The sequence below is a fragment of the Lissotriton vulgaris genome, chromosome 3_1 (assembly GCF_964263255.1).
Source record: "Lissotriton vulgaris chromosome 3_1, aLisVul1.2, whole genome shotgun sequence".
Taxonomy (NCBI): Eukaryota; Metazoa; Chordata; class Amphibia; order Caudata; family Salamandridae; genus Lissotriton; species Lissotriton vulgaris.
Window position 1 is genome coordinate 222,844,172 of NC_141689.1, and position 25,999 is coordinate 222,870,170.

Below are 25,999 nucleotides of genomic sequence, written 5' to 3' on the forward strand. Positions count from 1 at the left end.
ATTTCACTAATGTTGAGTGGCATTTGTTTCATACTGGTGTGGAATCATATGGGCTTGTTGCAACATTTGATGTAAATGTCTGCCTAATTGCATGAAGAGCTCACACAGAGTTCCAGAGGTTTCCTGTAATATCCTGTACTTAGTATATCACAATCATGCGCCAAAGACATACTAAGAACGCCACACCTTTTAAAGCATTATACACTACCACGTTTTGTCGGTTGTTGCATTTCAATTTGGGTCACAAAGGATGCCTTGGTTTGCATGGTGATAGTTTGATATATTATTCATGAAAACAGATTGTGTTTTTTAAACATGGTGCTTGGCATGGGTAAGATTATCATCAAAATGCATCTTTATGTGCAATTGATGACTCTTTCTGTGCTGAACAAAATTCCCTTTTGTGAATCAAAAGCAACCACTTTCAATAAGTCCTTTCAGAGCACACCATTTAGTAATTTTGCAGGGTTTCAGCCTCAGACATACTGTGAATGTTGGTAAGCACATTTTCATGGTATGATATCAAATACACGGTCAAATACATATAAACAGTTTCAAAGCTCACTTTGTAAGGAAATGCTGTACAAAGTCCAAACAAGGTACAGTAGAAAATACTATACATTTCAAAGCAAAGGGGCATTTGCTTGGGGTTCCAGACCAACAGTATATGTTTACTGACATGTTCCATTACATACATGTAACATATTTAATTATCATGGAATGTAAGACCATATTCACTGAAGGGTTTCTCCCAATGTGTGTACAGTGTACCAGTGAACAATTCATTGTTCAATTACATAACGTGTATTTTACACTTTCGAAAAGATAGTTCTTAAAAAGTACTTACCATACTTAGATTAACACTTTGAAAAAAGACGTATGGAATCAAAGTCTCCATTTAAAAAAAAATCAAGCAAGTGGACTTAAAAAAAAAAAAAGTATTTCACACTGTTGAGTTAAGGATTTTCTATGTCCTCTGTGCTTCATATCCTTCCACAACATATTGTTTTAATTGCACTCATTTCTAGCTGTGTGATGTAAATGAATCAGTTTTTGTAGTCATTTCATTAAAAGCTTACATATTATGTTGGAATGCCATGTCCTTGTTTTTCACGTTTTCCATGAATTTGCATGTGGCATATTTAGTAACCTACTGCATTCGCACAAAGACAGAACAGTATTGTGCATTGAGTTTCTCATTTAATAGCAGATATCATTAAGGCCAACCATTTGGATGAGTACATTTACTTGTAAATTACATTACAAACAGCTGCTATGAAAGCATGTAGTGAGAAAAGGTGTGTAGGATAACACATTTTGAAATTTAGAAGAAAAGTATGCCCACTTTAAGCACACTGGGACAAATACTATAGGGTAATTGTATCGTAATTTTGCATTTAATTCTCAAGTTCTAGAATTATTTCAAACCAGTAACCAATGTTTAAACTAATCATTAAATAATAACTGAAACTGAAAATTACTGAAACTCTCCCTAAGGTGTCATGATATACAATTCATTCCACAACAGAGGTTAGTGGCAGGATCAAGGAATAGTTTGCATAGCAATAGATTTTGTAAATGTCATAATGCTAGTTGGTAGAAGGTATTAGCACTACTGTCAATATGCACAGCTAGTACTGTTGATTTCGAAGACATTTATAAAATTGCTTTTGCATGCATATCTTTCCCTGGTATAGAGCTTGGCAGCAAAATATAGAAATTGTGCTCACCAAAAGAGTTTCTATTTTCAATTTCAACTATAACACTTTTTTTGTTTTTGAGAAACTGTATGATTCACTTGTCTGGGGATTTACCTAAATGGATTGCCACTTTCTAGTGTTGAAAGGAGCTATGTGATGTGATGAAGAGGTTCGGAGGATCAACTATTAGACTGCAAATTTCTAAGCTGAGCCTTCTTTCATTCTAAGCAGATGCAAATCATTGATTTTCAAAGTCAATTCCATATTTGTCTGGCTTGAGAAATATGCATTGGATTATAAATACAGTGTTTTGCTGGAACAATATTGATATACCACATTTCTCAGCAGAGTTTGCTCATAAATGTATTATCTTTAAAACTTAAAGGCAGACTTTCTTCAAAAACATTCTCATAGTTCCTTGAGGCTACACACTACTTCTATTCAAGCCCTTGTTTTAACTCTCTTCACAAATCAATATGATATTTGTTTGCTGTAGCAAAATGATATCTTCAAGCTATTCATACAGAGAATCACAAGTAGAACACTTATACATATGTCAGATGATATAGACAAAAAACTTCTTGCAATAGTCTTTGGATTGATTTGTGTATTTCCTGTCCCTAGCTCATGAAAAGTGGCTGGATTCTCACAAGAGACGATTTCTGGTACAGTGTGAAGCCACAGCATCCATTAAATGGCCAAAACTCCACTAGTACATATATGTTAATACTCTCAACATCAGTGATGTCTTCATAAAAGATTCTGCATACTGTTGCTGCTGAAGTTTACATAAAAATGTACTTTTCTGACTATGTAGACTGCAAAAGAATATAAATCATTCATGACATATCTGTTGCACTTCTTTACAACTTCTCAACAAAGTCATGTTTGTTGTTGGCATTTCACAGTGCACATAAACTGTGATCTTCCATTTTGATAATTCAATTCAGTCTTAAAGAAACATTGTTTGTTACAAGCTTTTAAACACACATTGCAAAGAAAAAATAAATTGATCCTTGCCTATGGAAACACTGCTTAAGGTCCAAGCCATTTCTGCTCTACTAACCATCACACAACATGTGCCACTTTGCAATTTGTCGCCTTGGATGCTCGCATATTTCTTTCCAGTGCTCTCCACTTGTTCCTTCTGCAGTAGCTCCCAACACTAATCGGCCAACAGTCTCATTTCTAGAGCCCCTCTCGGAATCCAAAACTAAAAATTCAACACTGATGTCTTCCAGACCTTCACATGGAATGTCAAAGACAAACAATTCATTGAACACTGCATTTGGAGTGCATTTCTTGACATGAGTCTTCTTTTTGGAAATTCTTTTCTTGGCATAGTAGAGGTTTACCTTCACATATGGATCTGCAATGAGAGATGAATAAAAAAAATTAGTTTTGCAAATGCTGAACTTTATTTTAGTATTTTGGCAAAGATTAAGCAAACTTTTCTTCTTATAAGACATTAAGAATTGTAAATGTATTTTGGTCAAGGAATCAATTGTTTTCCTTCAAATTAAGACATCACCTTTGCAACTCTAGCATGAAAATCTTTAATAGACAATGATTTCTATTTTCTTGTACTAATCTTTGCAGCAAGCATGTGTAATAGTGAGTTGAGTGAGATAGTACACTTCATCTGGGGTTGTGCCATGCATTTTGGTTCTCCACTGATTTCTGCAACTATTACAAAATGCCACTAAATGGTATGCTTCATATAGAATATTTTATGTGACATGTCAGTTGCAGGTAAAGAGCAATGAGCCCTGGTTGTATAATCAGGACGGAAATGTGTGTCTGTTCCAACTTGAATATTTATTAAGAAATACATAATTCAGTTGCTTCTGTTAGACACAACTTTGACCTCCTGTGAACTCATGATCCTCTTTCTGTTTTCTCATCAATAGCCCATGTAATTCCTGCACAGCAGTCTTGACTATTTAGAGCATCTATGGCAGCGCAATGGGAGATACAATGATGAATTTCATAGTAAGTTATATCACCACGTATTATTTGTTACTGGCATGGAAACATATCAATGACAGTCTCTGACAATATCCCAGATGTTACAATTATGACTGTATCTTCACTAAGATGCTACAAAAGATCATACATAGATCATGTGTAGATCATACATTGACATGCATACTTGCACCCCTACCAATTCAGAAACCCCACCTGTGTGCTAGAATGGGAAAAACCATGAAGCAGTATAGACTCTGTCAATAAACATTCTTTGGTGTAGGAAAAGGCCATGTCTAAAATTTGGGCTTAGGTGACAACCAGTACTTTGTAAAGAACTTTTTATAAGATGATTTTTTTGTGGTGTTGAGTGGTGTTTGCTGGCCTATGCAGTTGGATACTGAATAACATTTTATACCATTGCATTTGGAGAGCTTGAGGCAATTTATATATGAAAATCTGTGCTGTCCAGAGTTGCTTTGATTAAAATTATTGTAGTTGATTTAGCAAAGGTCCCAAAGATATCTGGACAAGGCTTGGTATCTGTTATCTGTAGACATTTTGGAGCTTTGCAAAACATTCAGTTTATGTCACAATTTTTAAGTCCAGTCACTCAGGTTTTTTTTTTACATGACTAAAACGTGGGAGTGATTAGTACTATACCACGTAAATGGTGTTATTGGTTGTGTCGCTATCTATTACGCTTACTGGTATTATGTTTTAAATAGCTAGTAGATAAATAAAAACACGCTAAATGGCATCACAAATTGCTACACTACTATATCATGTTTATTTTACTTTCCAATAATATTTATATATTGAAATAGTAGCATTTAGTTTTACAACCAAATGTCAGTATAGAACATGAACATGAATACTGAATCCTGAATCATAATCTAGACATTAGTATTTTCCCGTCTCTTATGTGACTTGAATTCGCCTTTTAAGATCAGTGAGCCAAATGTGACAAAATAAGGTATAAATTTAAGGGGTCAGAGTTAAGTATAATACAAAATAGGAAATATGCTCTTCTTTTGTGATGTGTCTTTGCTGTGTTTTTGATAGGTTGGTGTCCACTGAAAGCTATATAGGTACTTGTCATACAAAATGTTCTTCATTTACAGAGAGAACAGAATCAGTGACAGAATATCAGAAACACAAATATGGTGTGGACAGAATATTGTGTCAAATAGTATTTAGGGCAAGAATATCGAAAAGGTAAGTCCAAATAGGTAAGTATAAATTTAATTTTCTTAACTCCAGATCTGCATACCTTGAAGTTATGTACCAATGTACATATGTGGAGCTGTACATATAGTAAAACTTTACTTACCCATAGAAAATTGCCTTCACAATATTCTTGTCCTCAATATTTTCGACATGGTGTTCTGTCCATGGGCATTTTTGTTTCTGATATTTTGTTCAAACACCGACAGAATCTACTGACACCTAACCTCGAATTCTTGTACTTCTTCTGGTTCAGCCCACTACATGAAATATATCATACACCAGTGGTTCTTAACCTGTGGTACAAGAACCCCTGGGGGTCCACAAGGACTACTCAGGGAAGTTCACAATTGTGTTACAAAATTAAATAATATTAAAATGACTCCTTTAGAAATATTAAAGTATACCCATGTAAACCAAAATTTAAAAAGGTAAAAGCTTTTTCTACATTTGACTGTAAATTAAACAAACTATTTCAATATTTCAGTTTTTGCTTGGTTTATACTTATTTTTTTATATTGTTTTGAAGTGCAAATCTTAGAGATTGCCTACACTAGGGGTCCTGAGCTTCCAATAATGACTTACTGGAGGTTTCCAGATACCAGTAGTCAGTGGGTGTCAATAGAAGAGACAAAATAAAGAAATGAGGTCATACAATACTATTAAAATTAATACTTTAAAAGGATTAAAGTATAGCCAAGTAAACCAAAATTGAAAAAGTGAAAACATTGTCTATATTTGATAGTGAATTAAACTGAATATTTCAATATTTGAGTATTTGTTTGGTGTATACTTATGTTTGCAGTACAATTCTTAGAGATTGCCTAGGGGTCCTGAGCTTCCAATAATGACTTAGAGGGGGTGTCCGGATTACAGGAAGGATTCAGTGAGGGTCAACAGAAGACACAAGGATACCAACCACCGTAATACAATATTTATATGTCTCCACAACTGCCCATTACCTTTAATGACTTTCCAAACTTTATATGTTTAATAAATCACCTAAGCTCTAGTTTTCAACCGTATGACTCTCATCTAACAAATTTTTGGTCATTGTATTCCAGCTCCAATAGTCCACTCCACATAAACATTTACTTAGAGGTACAGTGATAGCCAAAACATGGTTTCTTCAAATATTTTGAACAATACCTTTTTTTTAGAAGTTATTAATCATAGAATAAAGTAATTCCTTTGGCAAAGTTACATACAAATTAAAACAAATATAAATACAAAAGAAAATTTGTTAGGAGCCTGTCAATGGGGGTAAATATTACTTATCAACATTAATCCAACTGGCCCTTAGATCAATCTTTTATTCAATATAGTTTGATACCTAATGAATATATAGGCCACAGGAAGCTTAAAACTCATGTTTCTCAGGCAATAAGCCATGTTTTGAGTAAACCTAGCCCATCCCTTCAGAACTACAAAATCATAGCTGGTCATTAGTTCACACTTTGCTCTGTTGTTTTAATGTCTTAAAACAGCTCATCAGTAGGATAATTAATACATAAAAATATCCTCTGATTCTGACTTTATTACTGTTTGTAAAAGAAAAGAGTCATTAAGAAACTGTATTAAAACATAGTACAACGAAATACTCTGAACGTGTTTTGTGACCCCAGAAAAGCCTTTTTGAAGCTAACATAATGTTTAAGTTCACCAACCAAATAAAGCTCATTGTATTGACTTCAAAAGGCTTACACAATGGAGAATCTGCAATCTTATGTACCAACGTTACAGTTAAATTCATCCCCTTTAAATACTCAGGGATTTTAGTTAGTGCTGTCATATAATTGCTTAATACAAATATGATGGAATAGTCTGAAGTTGAATGAATACAGACTGCCTGTGCCATGGATGCACCTTCTTAAGGCAGATTCAGATGGTTTGAGGTGTATTGTTGTAAATTTGATTCATGGTGTTGTGCAAAGGAATTCTCAGCAAATTAAAATCAAGTCATAAGACAAATGCAAAAAAAAATTTAAAAACTGCACTGACTGCCTCATCAATTTACCCAAAAAATGGCAGTACTAGAGTCATACTGGACCACTGAAAAGTCCTACTTAGTTGTTTCTAAAATAAGCACTGTTGATGATGTACTCATTAACAATCACCAACCTTTTCAAAGAATACTCTACTTTACTCAATGAGGTATTTTAGGACAATCATTTTGAACCCAGACTTAACACTCAAAGACACATTATGAAGTTTAACAATTAGATGTTAAGAAAAGAACACTATAATCAAAATATTGTCCACTAGAAATTTTGTCAACTAAAAACTTATTAAAAAAACAACACTCCTTTGGATGTAATTTACACCCAATGGAATTATATTTTTGTAAACAATATGTAGGTCAAAATAGTTCAGTCAGATGATATTTTTGCTAATAATATTCGCGTTGCAATTTAAGAGATTCGGTCCTTCCTTTCTTAGCCAGTATAAAAATGTCTACATTTACAATGAGGAATATTTGATAGAATGATGTACAAATGTAGCTAGTTGTTGACAGTCTTAGAACAAGGAAGTGAAGGATTCTAGAACACTGTAAGATCATGTAGCACCCTATAATTCATAGATATAGTACCATTAACAAAAACATTTATGAGTACCTGAATATAACTTCTGGTGTTCTACTTGGGGAACTGAAAAATGCCTTTATGAATACGCTCCATAATTGTCATGCTACATTTTGATAAGGAAGAATATCCATGTTGTGGTGGATTACTTTAGAACCCTCAAGGTAAAGAGAAGTGTTTTGTTAATTTCAATATTTAAATGTATTTGGAAAAATGTATTGAATTACTGACCCCACATGAACACCGGCTAAGGTTAGATTTGCATATCCTGCACATCACAAGTGTAAGTAACGGAAGGTACCCCTCTTCTATTCGAATGTCAATCAGTATCACCAAATCTGAGTTAGGTATTATAATGCTTAATACTGAGTGTCAGAAAAAAAAAGGCAGCAAATCACTTTCTTTGGGTGGCTAATATTTTTTTGATACTTGAGTTTTAATGTTTTTTCCAGTTCAATTTTATACGATTTCAAATAATGCAATACTGATAATATTAGAGTGCAAATGACCATCAATCAACAGCATATGTAGAAACCAATTTATGGTTTTAAATATTCTTATGTAATACTTGTTTTCTCAATCTGAAACTAAGTCAATGTTGGTAAAATAAGTATTTCTTTGTATAAAGCATTTTCAAAAACTACTGCACGAACAGAATGTTGCCACATAAAAAAAATCTTTTCCAATGAGCATGGATGTTATTGAAGGGTTTCTGGTGGATGAAATCACCAGCACTAAGATGATTTGTCTACTGGTGCCTACGAGTGGAGAGGCAAACTTTTTTGTCCAGTACCAATATTTTGTAGTTTACTGTTTGTCTATTTCCTGCCATTTTATGTAGCTCATATACATATCAATGTTTATTTGAGAACACATTTTCTCATTGAGTAGTTCAAGTAATTAATTGTAAGGTGCAGAAACTTATGATGCTGCTCTGATGCCAATTAGGGGCTCCCTCATCAAGTTTTACTTCACCAGGGAGTACATGCATCTTTTTATTGTTGCTAGAATTGGGATATATGCTATTTAAAAGATATCTAGGAGAACAACAAAGTCATGTCTTAAGTTTTTTATAGCGTAAACTAGACCCAAAGGTATCAAAGCACTTCACATGAGCACCAGTTGCATCACAGACAGACACATTCATTTTTTTTAGTTTGTTAAATATGGGGATATTAAGTGATTCGCTCAGAATAGCAGGATGTTGAGTGTCCCCCAGGAGACTGGAACCCGGTTCCCCAGCTTCAAGGTTGAGCGCTCTAGCCAGTAGGCCACATCCTCTCCCCCAAACTGTATTATTCTTGTGTAAGAGACATGTTGCTTTCTTATGATTCGGTTAGGCCATAGACGTTTTGTGAATGGATGAATGAATGAATGAAATAATGAGTGAATAGGAGGATGGATGAATTAATGAATCTTAAAGCATCTCCATTAACACATTTATAAAGGCAAGAAAAGGGATTATAGAGTATCTTACGTTGAAAAACTGACAAAGCCTACGAAAGGAGCTTACAGAAGATCTTGCAGAAGAAGTAAGTCCTACACGGGTTATTTATCTACATTCAAGCAGTAAATAACGTTTAAATGCATAGATGTCTCGCTGAGTCTAATGTCCACTTCTAGCATCTGCAGTGATGTAGGCCATATATTAGAAACAATACATTTCTCACAAATAAGGGCAGGCACTCTTTCCTACATAACATCTGGGAGTGTAAGTAGAATACAGTAATGAGGATTCTGAGACCAAACAAGTTTCTTATTTAATTTATACATGCCACTCAACCACAAATGAACACAGCTTAAAACATAGTGGCATATTATATATGTTGAAACTTCATTCTATTGGGAAAGGACTGTGATTCTGTCTTAATGATTCTACAATAAATGTCTGTGGTCGGTATATCAATTATCACCTCTATTGTTTTTTTTGTAGTCAATATAATATATGACTGCATTTTAGAGATATATAAGTGCGTTTGTGGCAGGGGACTGCATAAATTTAAAACAGTCACTGAATTTAAGAGCATAATGTTACATAGCTTCACTCACTTAATTAGATGATTTATTGTGCAAGTTCCTTCTGTGATGGAAATCATTTGTGGTTGTCACATAACATATACATATTAAAGAAAATATGGAGAATCCACCTGCTTTAGGAACCCTGACTTGTCGGTGTAGAAACAGCTGAAGTGCAGTATAAAACCCTACATTAAAATCACATTAATTGATTAGGGAAAATCAGAGCTACCCTTCACTCTAAAATGGAAAACATATAGAATGAGAATGAGTATGTGCCATATGGAAAACTATTTCAAAACACTGAATCTACTATTCCACAGCACATGATAATTCCACAGAAATTTCTGGAAATCAAACTATGTTGACAACTTATCTGTCCTGCTTTGCAAATGCAGTTAATTATGATAGGTCAGAAAACAAATTGCTCACATTTCTAGGAATGCTCTATGCAGTAAAAGAGGCTTATTGACTTTAGTTTTATTTAACTATAACCTGTTGACATGACCTTAGCACCAATTGGGTTAGGCTACCATATCGACATCAGCTGTGTCAAAGCTGACCTTGCTAACCACTGCATGTTTAGGGCAAACACATGGGAAATCAATCTAATATTAAATAGATGAGACTCAACCATTTCTCACACTGCATTACCTACAAAATGACATTGCCTTTTTCTTCCTCTGGTTACAGGTAGAGTTATATTGACTACAGCAGCATTAAAAGGTTTCTTTTTTAAAAAATATGTGCTTGTTAGAGAACTAGATTAAAATGCAGAATAGACCACTCGATAAGGAAATATTTAATCCTACTTCAGATAACAAAAAAATTGGTTATTTTATGCTACGTAAAAAATGTAGGATTGATAGGGGATTCTTTGTTTAGGTTATTTGCCACCTAAATAAAATTATGGTAATATGTAATATAGGAGAGCAATATTGAACATGCATATCTTTAAATTAAACCTATCATCAAACTACTACTACAATGTTTGAGATATTTTAGAATTGCCGTGGGTGAATGGGTCTGCACCACTCTCTGTACTTGATATATAATTAATTTCCATGTTTTTCTGTATCTTTGATAGCATATTAAATAAGTAAGTGTCTTTCGTATACTGTTAAAGTCTTGAATCTAACACTTTATTTAAAATATGTACTCAATGTATTTTGTTTACCCTACGAATGGCTTGATTAGATGCACTATTGCTCCTTAAAATTAATCTGGATTATATTTTGAGTATTTGTGCTGTGTGTACTTAGCTTGGGAAGCAGTGGTGTGGTGTATGTAAAGTGTGGCGACATATGGAGTACAGATTTATATTGTGTTAGGTTGGACTACTTGTCATTGGTCAAAAACTGGGATATTTCAGGTGGCTTTGCATGAGGCTAAAAGAATGGTTTGTGGCTGGTGAGCTGAACTGTAATGGTGATACAGGCATCATATAAGAGAAACAGCATTCAAAATGAGAATAATAATGATGCAGCAGTGTGTAGGCAACCTACATTGTGAGGTAGAAATCATCAGAACAAGTGTTAAGTGCAGGAGCATCTTAATGTCAACACAGGAGGCCAATATGTTTTCCTACAACTCGCTGCTTGTTAATTCTAAGCCAGGTAGAGGTTATGGTCAAAGTTGGTATCCTTTCATGAAAGTAATTGTTTAGCTTTTCCTCTCTCTCTCTAAATGGCAGTTAGTATCTCTTCTCCCTTAAATCTTTATAATAATAGCACTGTTTGTATTCAATCATCTTATATTGTCTTGCTCCTCTAGTAACCTGCTCTATCCCCTTCCATCTGGCTGCTGTAGAATTCATTCTCCTTACGCAGCACTCACAAGTTTCTAACATCATCACAGCTGTCCATTACCATCACCTACTGTTCATTCTCATCTCATTGACATTTCATACTTGCCTTCACAAACACCCAACACACCACTGTCTGCCATAAACTGTTTTTCTGCCCTTTTTCTAAATCAGCCCTTTTCAGTTACCTGTCACTCAAAAAAGGGTTGGTCTTCGGGATCCTGTGATCCTGCCATTAGGTGGTGCTATGTGAGACCTTCTGTAAGTCTGCTTCTGTCAATAATACTAGTTTAGAACCTGTGCTGAATTTCAGTTTTCAGCCCCTCTTGTAAATCAGATCCACTCTAGATTCCATTTCAAGGTTTACTTTTCTACTACTCATGTATTATGGTACTTGTATGCCTCACCTAGCCATGGGAGCTGGAGAGGGGACTTTTGGTGAATATATTATACTTGGAACCCTGTCTCACATCTTCCAGCTGGCGCTCCCTTGCATGAATTCCGGTAATATCATGAAAGTAGATCCAGTTCATTTTCAACTTAGAATTTTTGTTCTGCCTGCTGGTTGCTTACTGGAACGTCTGAGAACTCCTTCAGGCAGAGAGTTGGAGTAGGGACTTTGACTGCTCTCACCTGCACTCCACTGCAATCTGTTCAACCCTATTTGAATTCAAATCATCCTGTGTGGCTGTAAGCTGGAAGGACAGATTTAAGTCTGGCTTTTGCATTCAGAACTTGTGCTTCAACTTCTGTTGCTGGGAGCTTCTGCTTTCTTTTCCAGTTGCCTGAAATATTGAATCATTAAAACCTTGAGATGGGTTCTTGATTCCTGCTACTGATGTTTGCAGTCTCCTGCTTTCCGGTGGCTGCCCTGAGCAGCGTTGTGCTTATGTGCTTCCCTTGTTTCTCAGTCTTACCTTTCTTTCTGCCTTTCCTTTCTAACCAGATATCCTGTTTATGTGTTTTTCCAGTTGGGCTTCTTTATTTGCTTCTTCTAAATATATGTTCTGTCCTTTTTTGAATATATTTGTATTTATTAATATTAGGGTTATCATTAGTATTATGTGCATGACAAATATTACATTGCAACAGTTCGCATTACATCTGAAACCTCAGAAATCCAATGCAAGTTACATATCAACTTTGTAGAATGCATGTAGATACAGTTGTACATTTTATAGTCAATTTATGTTGGCATGGAGACAGTTTGTTGTTAGCTGAAGTAATCGTTTATATGTTGAACTATCATATCCAAGTAAACTCACAAACCGTGAACCATAACAGTTGTACCCTCCTCTTCAAGCCATTGAATACCTTATCTGCACATGTCTAGAATCAGCACAGTTTTCGCCACCACCCCATGTTGAATGTGTTCTTGATTTCTGAAGCCCTGTTCTTACTTCCTTGGTTTGTTTTTCTCCTTGTCTGATTGCTGTCTTGTCTGTTCTGTATTCTCTCTGTTGCTGCCCATATCCATTTACAGTGTGACCTCTGCCTGGTCTCCATTCTGATCAGGTAAGGCAAAGACTTTGGAGTCTTACCTGTCTTAGAAAGATATTCCTGACTTGAAGGTTTCTTCCTAGAAAGCTTAAATAAGTGTTGAGCGGGTCTCAACTACACAGTGGCCCACTTGGCAATCGCTGTGATGAAAGGGCATGCAATGGATCAGCAGATGCACTTTCATCACAGAGATCACTGCCAGTAAGGCAGGGTTCTTTCAACATGGAAGGCAGTACTCTTCCAGTGGGACATTTATGTACTTACTTTTGTAGAAATATTGAACAAACCAAAGGAAATCACTTTCTGAATCTTGGCATTGGCTAGTGAGTTATTGGATCTCATTTTTTTGTAGTCTGTAACATATATCTTTTCTTTAAATTCCTAATTTACAGAGCATTCTCTTGCAAAGTCCTTCATCACCTTTAGTTTCAAACCATCTAGAGGTGGACGTGTGAGCATTAGCATTCAATGTGCCACTGAAAAGGTTTGATTTGTTGTGCAGAACAAGACAAATGTGTCTTTAAGCCGTGTATCTCTGCCTTGCCTGGAGGAATATCCCGATGAAATCATTAATCTTGATGAGTCTGACTGTCTCTTCCCATGTGTCTCTGTAATGAATCCAATGCCCTCCCACGGCCGTCCATACCATTTTCTCTATTTATTTCACTCCTGTGTATTCATTTCAGTGCAGGCAATCATGAAGTACTACAAATAAAAAAGGTAAATTTAGAGGGACTCACCAGAGAGGCCTGAGACGTCGGTTTTGGGCAGGTGCCGGGCCTTTAATACAACCACTGTTAAAGTATTGGTGGTTGACTGGTAACACAGAGAAATCAGCAGCTCCCCACGTCCTGATGACTTCTAATTGAATAAGCATATGGATAAGTATCAATAGTACAATCATGTTATAAATATTCATGAGAACATAGAGTAAATATTTAAACTGGCCATCAATGATGTATATAACATTAGTACAAACCATTAACAGAAGTTGTCACTGCATTGCCAATGAAGTAAACCAGGTAAGTGCATTCAAAAACTGCCAATAGTGCACAGAGGCTTAAACCAATTACTTCAATATCTATATTCTCAGCAACATATGTATATAATTTACGTTTTAAGGTATATAATATACAGAATATCATTTCTGTTTCAAAGGCATCCCTTATTCAACTCCGTTCAAATTATTAATGTATCACTCAAACTATGAAAAGTACTTTTCTTGTATGGCTTACGGGTTGAGATTGTGTACATGTCATTTCTGAATGTCAATGGTGAAAGGAATTTAAACATTTCTTGTGAACTTTAGAAATAAATAATGCTTTCGTGAAAGAGAATGACAGTTTATACAATAAAATGTTTGTTTATTTATAAGACATAGAATGAAATGCAATCCCAAGCTCGATGTTACATGTGTAAATGATTAATGTTTCTCTTGTCCTCTAAAGTGTACTAAACTTATTAAATTTGGTCTTTGGTATTTCAGTGTATCAACTCGAAATAGTACAGTTATGTCTTAATAATGTATGGTTTGGAATCTATAATTGTAGGAATTATGTTAGTACATATGTTTAAATAGTTCGGTGGTGCAATTTGGCCCTTTGGTCTTCAGGTAAATAGCTCTACGTTCTACAATGTTTAGTCTTTCAAGATGCTCTTTGTGTGTAAAAATAAACTTTAAAAAATGGGGACAAGGATATCCACTTGAAAAATGTAATCACAGTGGACGTATTGTGATTGTTTTTCTTCACACTGAGTTGTGACTTACTATTATAGTTTAATGTGTCTGACTCGCAAAGCTTTTTCTCCATGAGTAAATATATTTTACAGCTTCAAAACTATGTGCAAGTCAAATTTACATTAAGGCATCAAAGCTCACAAAATTTTTTGTAAACTGAGCCCAGACTGTGTATAAGGATGATGAGGAAGGTGATCAATAGAAGGAAAAGAAGGATGAAAAAGTAGACAATGGAGATGACGGACATAGAAAAGGAAAAAAAGACAGAAGAGAAGGTGAAGTAGAATGGGAAGGAAAAGGAGAAAGAGAAACAAGCTGGAGCCAAAGAGGAGTAGGGTGGAGAGGAGGAGGAGGAGAAAGAAAAGTATGAAGAGACACTGAAAAAAGGAGAAAGGAAACAAAAACTAAGAAGGAGGTAGTGGAGGTAGAGGAGGAGGTTGAGGTGGAGGTGGAAGGGGAGAAATAGGAAGAGAAGCAGAAAATGTAGAAAGGAACACAAAGAAGGAGAAGGCAGCCGTGGTCAGTAGAGGAGTACCTGCCGGGGCGGTGACGTGGAGAGGGGGAGGGGCATGGTGGGGGGTAGTATTGTATGGATAACGGAGGTTTGCAGGTAGGTAAACATATAAATAAATCAAACGAATTTCGTTTCGCGCACTGCATTGCATTTGGGGATGCAGTGCATGCAACAAAATTCATTTGATTTATTTATATGTTTACTTACCTGCAAACCTCCATTATACATACATTACTACCCCCCACCCTGCCACTCCCCCTCTCCACGTCACTGACCCGGCAGGTACTCCCCTACCGACCGCAGCTGGGAGAAGGGTTAAGGGAAGAGGCTGTAAAAGAATTGATGACTAGAAGAAAATGACAAGGACAGTGAGTACAATGAATGGAAGGGTAATACAGAAAAGATAACGAGCGAAGGCTTAGTAGTGTAGGATGTGGCATATGAAAAAGAAACAGAACTAGCAAAAATACAGGAGAAGAGAAGAAGTTTGGATGTAAAATAAAAATTGGCAAAAAATATAAATTGGCACAAATTTATGAAGAAAGACTGGAAAAAAGAATAATGAAAAATAGATGTACAAGAAGAATAGCGACATGGAGTTAGACGTGCAAACATAATAATACAATTAAGTTGTTTACAAAAAAAATAAGTATTGTATTATTTACCCTCACATTCCTTTTGTTTATTTCCCTATTCATAAGAACACGGCCATCAGACAATTCAACTCCCGAAAGAGGTATGTGGACTTCTCCAATGACATCATCTCTTGAAAATCTGTCAAAACTGAGAATCATGAAGTGAAGCACTAAGTCTTGTACTTGGCTGTAAGGGATCCCATAAAAAGTGAACGTCTCATCGAAAGCCGGATCTAAGGTCTTGCGCAGTACTCTGGTTTTTACTTTGTGCTTCTTTTCTGGTAGGATTGTCAGTTTAATATAAGGATCCGAGGTCATGGATTGCTCATCCATCGCTGGTAAACCCCTTGCCTCCTTTATGTTAACCACAAATGCTTTCTTCTCAAAGTTGTATTCTAGCGAGAAGAAAAGGGTCCCTAATGAATTATCTTTCTCAACAGAAGACAGCGAAGTGGTGGACTTCAGGCTTTCCGGTGAAATAGATCCTTTCTCGTTCTCGGAGAAGGTCTTCTGCGAAAAGTCCTCAAGATCTGGTGAGCTTCTCACTTTGGTGCCTATCTTAGGAATGTTGCCATTAAGATCTCTATTTTCAAGATCAAGGTGGAGTGAGCTCTTTGACAGGATTGAGGATTTTAGCTCTGTTTTTTCATCAGCGCCAAATTTTTTCTTGTTACTTAGGTTTTCTGGATATATGTCAACTCCCTTCAGCACGTGCACAAACTTATAGGGTGGAGTCTTGTTTGATTTTGATGACTTGCGCTGACAGCAGATCCAGGCAAAGAGGGAGACAGTGAAGACTAGTCCAAATGCACTGAAGATGCCCACAATGGTGGGGATTTCCTCTGCCAAAGTAAAAAAAGATAAATATGTATATGAAACAAGGACTATGTAAATGTTGAGTAAGGTATACAAAGAATTCATGGCAGGCATTCAGGTTCAAGCAGTTATGCATTATGCTAAGGTAGAGCATGCTTTCTTTGGCTAATATTGTAGACACCAACACCACCTATAGGTCTCTTTAATAAATACACTGCCAGGTATCTTGCAATATAGGCTGAAGATACTGCAAGTTATGCTAACTGATTTGAATTAAGCATATTTGTAGAAAAACAGACTGATTCTACTAAATAAGAATGTGGAAGGCAAACAGCATATGTACACAAGGGGTTCAAATAGCTATCATTGTTATTATATTTAAAAAAGTCTTTCCTGCAAAAGTGTAGTAGCATGGACTGGTAAGGTCCCACATGTGTTCTCCAATTGAGGGACCTGGATTAAAGTTGGTCGGTAATGGAAAAGCATCTGATTTCTTGTGGAATTGTTAAACCCAGAGAAAAATCCACCAAACATTCCTTATGCAGACTCCGGTCTGCCATGGCAGCCGCAGTATCAAATTAATGGCCAGTGGTGTATTCTTAAATGCCAAATAACGACCAAAAAGGCAATAATATAATTAACAATATTAATAATTAAAAAGATAATCATGTGTTTCCATAGTGTTTAGCACCATAAGTCTGCAGTTTAAATGAATAATAAACGGGAGAAGTTACTAGTGGATACATTTTGGTACTCAATTTACCTTGGAAGGATGGAAGTCGGAGTCTGTATTGCAACTATTCTACATTTTTAGTGGAGATGATACTATTGGTGGATTCCACTCAGAAGTTTGCACCTTCTCTACAAATCAGAGGACTTCCTTTTAACGCACAACTTTAAATTGCCCTAGACTGCAGATGCTGTTCATGATTTTAAAAGCTACTTGACTAAGACATTTATAGGTTAATTTTACTAAAATGTCCTTACCCACGCACATTTTTTGTAAATATACCACCTAATGAGCATCCCAGTGCACAAAGTTGGGAAATTACTGCTGGGGATTGGAAATCATCACCTGTGCCTGGATGAAATGTTCCAACTTTATGAAACTCACACATCTGGAAAGTTGTGCCAGGTACAAGTTTCCAGGAGTACATAAGGTCATGAGACCTGCGATCAAGGTCTTATGACATTCGCAGCATAGACCTCCAGAGAGGAGGATGGGATCTCTTGTGCAATTACAAAATTTTAAATTGTTTTTTCTCCATGCGGCAAATACATTTCTCCTTGGAGACAGTTCACCCGTTGCACTCCCAGCAAAGCTAAAGGTGAGCCGCATCCCTTCCCCCCATAAAGGGGAGATACGTCATTCGTGCGGCTGCCACAGATTAGTAAGGGTGAGTGGGGAGGGAAGGGATAGAGAAAAAAATTCACTTACCTGGCTGCCAGCCACCGCCTTTCCTCTGTCCTCTTCTGTTCCTCCCAGAAGCAGGAAGCACACAGACTCCCATAAGCCAATCATGATGCTGCTGTCACCAGAATGACAGCAGCATTGTGATTGGTAGGAGCACCGTGGTTCGGTGCTCAGAGAGGAAGTGGGAACCTGTGCATACTCTCGACCAAGTCTGTGCAACACAGCCAGGTGGAGAACATGCTAAGTACGCATGACTGTTTGGCCAGCCCATGACGGCGGGCCAAACCGTCATGAGCAGTTATGTGCCCCAAAAACTCCTCCCCCCGCTGGCAGTGACAACAGCCCAGCCCGCCCCATAAAAAGGCCTTGGAAGAATAAAATGATAATAATACTGAGTTATTTCATTTTTCCCTTAGCAGAGGTGCTGCCGCTGAATAAAATTCCGACCCTTTCCAGGGTGGAAATTCAAATGAATAAGAGTTGGATTACCTCAGAAAAACACATGTTCATGGGTGGTTCCCAAACTTCAAAGACAAACCACCCTTAGAATGCCCACTTCCCCACCCCTTGGGTTGGCTTAGGTCCGCAGAGATCTCCACACTCATAGCAGAGAGTTCTGCACCTAAAACGTGTTTAAACCGGCCATGGTAGGCATAAGAAATTTACATTGGGTCAGCTGTGGCCGGTGCAGGTAAGAGTGGTGGTTTGGTTGCGGGGTAAGGGGGGAGTCGAAATATGACAACGAGAGAGAATAACATTTATAAAAAGAAAAACACTCGCTGAGTCGGTGATGCAGCGAGAGCAAGGTAAGTGGTTTTCTTGTTTTTTATTTAATTTTCACTTGTTGACATCTGTCAACTTCCTCCCCACCCCACCCTACCGCTCTTACCGGCACCTGCCGCTGCTGCATTTGGTCATAAAAACATTTGTGAGCTACTTTGCCTTTGCAGAGAGTGTCCTTTTTGTCTTTTGCAAGATACAGAGTCTAAACCACTTGTTGAGGGCCAAGGCATGGTACATGTACATGTGCAGCCTCTTCTATACACTGAACAGTGTGCAGCAAAAGTTGTGGAACTGCTTACGTTGGACAGCACTGCTCAGGCTGGACACAAACGGCCTGGAGCCATGAATCATGGTGAACACATTCAACGAAATAGACTATTTGGCATGTAAAATTAATACAGATTGGCTTCAAGAGGGAATTTTCAAAGTAAACTGTACTGTGGTCAATTTAGGGATTACACGTTGTAGTGTTTCTAGAAAACATTTCATCTATGACGTTTTTCGAGCACTTCACCTAAAGGTTATCTGACAAATCCTAATTTACAAGAACTTCATAGCTTGAGAATGGATACCTTCAAATAGATATTTACCTACATACAAATAAATGGCATTCACTTCTGTTATAAACCATAAATAAAGGAGTCATCATCTCTAGAGAGAAAGGTAGGGTTGGGTCGATCGCACCAGGGAGCGGTAGAGGCATGTTACGGATAGTCCACAGCTGTGCATGTGCAATGAGATCTTTGGCTAGCATGGTCTGCTGGCACAATATTATAGTGCAACGTCATTACAACACTGATGGAAAGCCTTCCTGCATAGTAACTGTAGTAGTTGTAGTTTTACGGTCCTTACCTTTGATCTCTTACATTTGTGTCAATGTCTACCCAGCTATCTATTTTCCAGATTACAATTTGCAGAAATAATCCATACATTTACAACTGCTACAAGACAACGACCCATCCATTCATTATCTGTCTGCTTTTCTGTCTACCCATTCATTCATACTTCCATTCATGCACCCATCCATCCAGGAATCCATCCATACATCCAATGTCCACCCAATGTCCACCTAACAGACCATCTGTCCATCCATCTATCTCAACAACCTATCCATTCAAGACTGTTAATGCATCCATTCAACTATCCATCCATGCAGCCTTCTTTTCAGCCACCTTTTGCCCAGGAATCCATCCATACATCCAACTTCCATCCGTCAGACCATATGTCTGTTTGTCCATCCATCCATCCAATCCATCCCACCCAAATACTCATCCAACTATCCATCTCTGTTAGTCCATCCATTCATGCAACCATTCAACTATCCATCCATACATCCTTCCATCAGTCTATTTGCTTATCTGTCAGCCTGTCTGTCTATCCATTCACCCTTCTGTCTCATCATTCAACCACATATCCAGCCATCCGTCCATCCATCCATCCATCCATCCATCCATACATCCAACTTCCATCTGTGACACCATCTGTCTGTCTGTCCATCCATCCGTTTACCCACCCTTTCCATTTTTTCATCTCATCCAAATACTCATCCAACAACATATCGATCCATGCACCTGCTCAACTATCCATCCATCCATCCTTCCATCAGTCTATTTGCTAATCTGTCTGCTTGTCTGTCCATCCATCCACCCATCGTCTAGGCATTCACCCACACATCCAGCTGTCTGTCCATCAATCTGTCCATTCATACATCCAACTTCCATCCGTGACACCATCTGTCTGTCCATCCATCCATTCACCCATCCATCCTTCCATTCCATCCCACCCAACTACTCATCTAACAGCCCATCCATCCAACCACCCGCTCAACTATCGATCCATCCTTCTATCAGTCTATTTACTTATCAGTCTGCATGTCTGTCCATCCAGCCATATATTTATCAAAAAGGAGGGAGGAAGATTGATCTCTTGATCAACGGACACCAATTACCACTCAGAGTGGTGGAAGGTCCAGTAACAGCTTGTGTCCGTATCTAGTACAGAGGATGCAAGAGGGAGGTTGCTGTACTGTTCCTATGTAGAAGGGGGGAAAGTTTTAGCTGGCATGACCAAAGGTGTTTGAATGGTACCTTGGGGCATCCATTGTGTTGGATGTATTTGCCTCACACACCCCGAAGGATGTCATGCTTCATCATTGGCGTTTGCTCCTCGTCGGGGAGGCGGTGCAATCCCCGACGGGCTCAACAGATTAGGTTGAGTACCCGTATCCGCCGAACTCGAGCTCGGCGGATACGGGTAGGTCACACAGCAAGGATACAGGCATGCTGAGCCTCACCTAATGGGCTCACCCCTGATGTCCAATCCCGCCGACCCTCATGTGGCATTTAGTCCCTGACCTTTAGGCATAGGAGACCCCACAGAGGTAACATACAACACATACATGACACGAGCATGTTTTTCCTTTCCTCAATTTTTGTAAGGTCCTGATGAATCGCGGGTAACTTGACCCTATGCGAGAAACATGTCGACCACTTTGATCTCTAGTCTTCTCTAGTGTCACTCAACCTAATCTGTTGACATCTAGCAAGCTAGCCACACGTTTTAATTGCAGCCAGGGGACCCCCAGAATAAAGTGAATTCCGGCACCCCTAGCTACATTTTAGCAATCACATCATCATCACACACCATCCTGCCCACACACCCCCACTTCACCATAAGGCTGTTGGATAAAAGATCTCCGCCAAAGAGCCCCTCTTGAGGTGAGCCCGTCGGGGATTGCACCGCCTCCCCGACGAGGAGCAAACGCCAATGATGAAGCATGACATCCTTCGGGGTGTGTGAGGCAAATACATCCAACACAATGGATGCCCCAAGGTACCATTCAAACACCTTTGGTCATGCCAGCTAAAACTTTCCCCCCTTCTACATAGGAACAGTACAGCAACCTCCCTCTTGCATCCTCTGTCCATCCAGCCACCCATCCATCTAGGCATTCACCCATACATCCAGCTGGCCATCCATCAATCCATCCGTCCATTCATTCGTCCATCCATCCATATTTCTCTTACCAATACATACTTACTTTTTGAAAATCTAATGACTTATTTGGCTATCTACACATGTATCTGTAAGTCATTCTGCATTATCCGTCCACCGATCCATCAACTAAAACATCCACCCAATCAAACCACTCTGTTCTCTCACAAACACACATACATACACACTTTGTTTAAATCATACAGTATATATCAGTCCATGTACAACTATCCCTAAATCGCTCCAACCTTCTTCCTCTACAAATAGTTATCATTTTGCTCCGACCATCCATCCTCCTTTTATCTGGCGATGCATCCATCATTTCACATATACTTTTTATCCAATATACTGCTGCATATTTATACAGCGCGAGGTAGACCAGTAGGTATCGGAGCTCTTTGAATGAGGACTATTACCAGTGCATTATACTCTCTCTCTGACGCGCACGCCCTCGATCTATCTCTCGGGCACATCCACGCTTTCGCAGAATCAATCTATCTATCTATCTATCTATCTATCTATCTATCTATCTATCTATCTATAGATCTGTCTGTCTGTCCGTCTGTCTGTTTGTCCGTCTGTTTGTCCGTCTGTCCGTCTGTCTGTCGACCAATCCAGCTAGCATTTTTAGCGCTCGAACTACCTATCGGTCTCTTTTCTTTCTAGCCATACCTCTCTCAGGCAAATCGACAGTAAGACACTGGCGAGGTTCCTGGTTTGTACAAGTTATCACTATGGAAACGTTGTCAAATAAAGCGTGAATTCAGTGTGGTAAGGGTTAAAAAAAGAGATGCTTCTCTGTTTGCTTAGCAGCTATATGTTTGTCAATCGCATATGCGTCTCTCTTTACATCCACCTGTTTATTTAGTTAACATGTTGACCGAGCTACGCCTTCTCTTCTCAGGTCTGTATCCTAGCAGGGTCGGCTCAACCTTTCATCATTGCACTGCAGGTATAAATCACTTTAATTGTTTTGGTCCGTGCTAGCCCCTATGATTTAAAGTGCTTTAAATATGAAACTATGCTATTTGGTATGAATTACATGCAGAAGAATCTTGGCAGCAAGATCTACCCTTACTGGCCGGGATCTATGGATTTCCACCTATAATGAGTCAGGCCCTACAGAATGGGGAATAACTGTGCAAACACGGAATTATCATGTGGAATTCTGCTCGCCATTCCTTGCTCGGAAGGGTTTAACTCTTGCATCTTTCACCGCGGTAGGGGCTTCCTTGGGGGTTGGGGTGGAGTAAGCGGGTTTGAAGGATAGGGGGAGTGTTCAGGCCGAGGGGGCGCTGATCGATCTCCCCTTAGCGTAGAAAGATGCCTGGCGGGGACAGCGCACGGGCCTGTCCCGGGAGCCTCACGTCAGTGCCCCAGATGAAGTTTGCGGCTGGTTTCACCGGATCCGCTGTTCCTGAACATGGGAACACTGGACCCCTAATCCCGGGGGTCCTTGGTGCTTGGGCAGGGCAGATTTCTACGCAGGAATCTCGTTCCTTCCGACTCGTTGTAATCAGGCCCTGCGCAGTGTATCTGCAGATTATATTCCTTGTTGTGCCCGTGTTACTCTGTCGTCTCCCTGTCTCTCTGTTTAGTCATCTATCCATTTACCCATCTGTCTGTCAATCGCGGGCAAAATATGGAGTCTGGGGATTCATTAGTAGATTTCATAACGAGGAGACATAAGCGCCAACCCGTATTTCACCAAAGTGGGTGAACCGGGCAAATCAGTCATTCTCCGTTGCATCCGTTTTCTTGGACGCTAAATACGGAAGCCCTGGACGTTTTCCGGTTCACGCGGTGCCCGGTGTAATATCACCCATTCACGTGCACATCTTTCCAATGGTCTCTCTGCGTGTGCACCTCTTAGTATTTGCCTTTCTCTTTCCATTGATCCCAGTTCACACACCTCTGCCCGCCCGTGCTCGGTCTCTGTTATCTCGCTGTCCGCGTGAAGCGCTTCACTTGGAAGTCAAGCAGTCGGCGCGTCAGTGCAAACAACATTGCCAAAATTAATAATATTATTATTAATAGCAATAATAAAAAGAGGCAAGTGTTGTAACTGAGAACCTTATACTGCGCGTCTGCGGTCTCCATGGCGCGATATAACTGGAGGTGGTTTTCTTGCCCAATATTATCTCACTCTGCGCCACATCTGTCTTGTACACTTTCCTCGAATGTATTTGTAAATATGTTATGCAGAATTCCCTAAAATGTGTCAGGATGTCAGCCTGAGCCATACTTGAAGTACTGGTGCCTGGTACTGGTAAACAAATATCCATCAAGACCCGTCCCTCCAGTGCCTCAAATAAGGGCAACTTTGTATCTGTCCACACCCCATACGATCTCTTTCTCTCTGTCTGTCTGTCTCGCTCTCTCTGTCCCTCTCTCTTTCCCTCTGCTCGGCCTCCCCCTCTCTCCCACCCTGTCTGTCCGTCTGTCTGACATGATTTTTTTATCATGTCTGATTTCCTCCCGAACCCTCTGCCTGGGTCGCATTCTCTCTGTCTCTCGACAGTTACTGTCTCTTTCCCCAGCTCTCTGTCCCTCTCTCTGTGTATCTGTCATCCACAGATACAGCCACCCATTCATCCATAACACTCATATCTCTTTTAATCTATCCTTCCATCCTCAATGCTCTCTGCTTAGACGTGTCTTCACCCTTGTGCATACGTGTAGACTTCGACATGTGTGTCTACATGTTTGAGAGAGCGAGGGCGAAGCAGGATGCCTGTACAGACAGATAATTCAGACCCACTTCTTCGGCGTTTATTCTACTTCAATCAATAAATATCATTACGTCGTGAGTAATCAATTTCTGCCTCATCGCTTTAATAGGACAAACTGCACCTGAAGGATGGAGCGTATCAGTGTAATAAAAAGGGCTCACGTTGTATGCAGCCCTTCTGAAATTAGTATATGTCACACCCTGTGACGATGGACAGCGAGCGGTCACTACTCGCGACCATCGAAGAGGCTTCTAGGCACCCGGTGTGTGATCCGGGCACATTCACTTCATCGCCACCTCGTGCGTCCTCACACTTGAGACGTAGAAGAAGATACCCCTCCCCCCAATTACTTCAGACAGAGCTACACTGCTCACAGCCCCGGGGCTAACACCCACTCGTGTTTATGTCAGTTCAAAAGGAACACTCTCTTGGAAAATACAGACCGGCACCAGCCCACGTGGAATTACAAACGTCTTGAAAATCAATTCATTTTTCCATGAGGCGAAGTCAAACATTGCCCGTACGTGTACATGTTTCCAAATGTAATTTACTGTACGCGATATTCAACACCGACCTTCACTCGTGCTGGGCGTATAGTAGGAAGGTTATAGCACTTTGATTCCATGATATTGACTTAAAAAGCTGAATATTTCAAACATCTAAGACAAATTGACCGCATAGATTCTAGGCGTTTAATTGTGGGGGGCGCAAAACTTCTCCTACAGACGACAGTGCCATTTCAGAAACGTGCCACGTCACGGGAAGGCTGGGTATCACTGTAGCACCCTGGTAATACAATCCTACCTCAAAAACATGAAATACCAACTTTGGGGCTGTCCTTACTGACGCAGAGAACGCTGATAGTTTGGATTATTAGATACTAAAAACATTTCACCATTCAAGATTGGTGAATGCAAAAATGTCGTCTTTTACTGTCTCTCTTGCTTCTTAAAACACATGCCAAGAAACAGTTGATGAGCAACGAAAACATCGTAATTAAAGTGGTATTAAATGCAAAACTACATTCCCGATGTTTTTTTTTACATGTGAAAACATAGGTAGGGTCTTGTGAAGAGCTGTAAACCAACCCTTCCCATGGAAAGCATGCGCGCGCGAATGGGTATTCTGCCATAAGCACACCTTGGAGATAAGATAGCACCAGATAAGCCAAATGTACGCCCGGGAAACATTGTTTTATTAAAAATAATTTTTCACCAGGAAGAATATAAAACATATTAAATCATTTAAAAAAAATGACTAAATAAACCAGCCCTTATGACTTAAAAACACCCGGCAAGTTTGCTGGAGGGACCCTCGCTTACCAAAACCATCTCTGCTGAGGGAAATCGGAGCCATCTTGCTGCGCGCTGTCCGCGGTCCTGAAAAGCTCTGGCCCTGCTCCGCGGCGTCCCACGCCTTCCCGTCTCCGGCCGCTGAGGCAGATGTGCGGGCTGGTGATTTTCCACCGGACCCAGGGAACAGCAGCAGACAGGGGAGTCCCGGCAGCCAGCAGCGCCTCGTGAGTCAGGTGGAGCGTCTCCAGCGCTCCGTGTGCGCGCAGCTGCCTCCTCCCTGTTGT

General features: G+C 39.2%; 1 protein-coding gene across 1 annotated transcript; it reads right to left on the minus strand.

The window, feature by feature from the left end:
• Positions 1-1,180: 1,180 nt before the first annotated feature.
• Positions 1,181-25,999, minus strand: SYT4 (synaptotagmin 4). Its single transcript, XM_086960328.1, has 4 exons — positions 25,743-25,999; positions 15,712-16,523; positions 13,535-13,655; positions 1,181-3,069 (listed from the first exon to the last, which is right to left on the minus strand). Exons 1-4 carry the CDS (start codon positions 25,774-25,776, stop codon positions 2,762-2,764), a joined length of 1,275 nt encoding a protein of 424 aa, XP_086816454.1. The 5' UTR covers positions 25,777-25,999; the 3' UTR covers positions 1,181-2,761.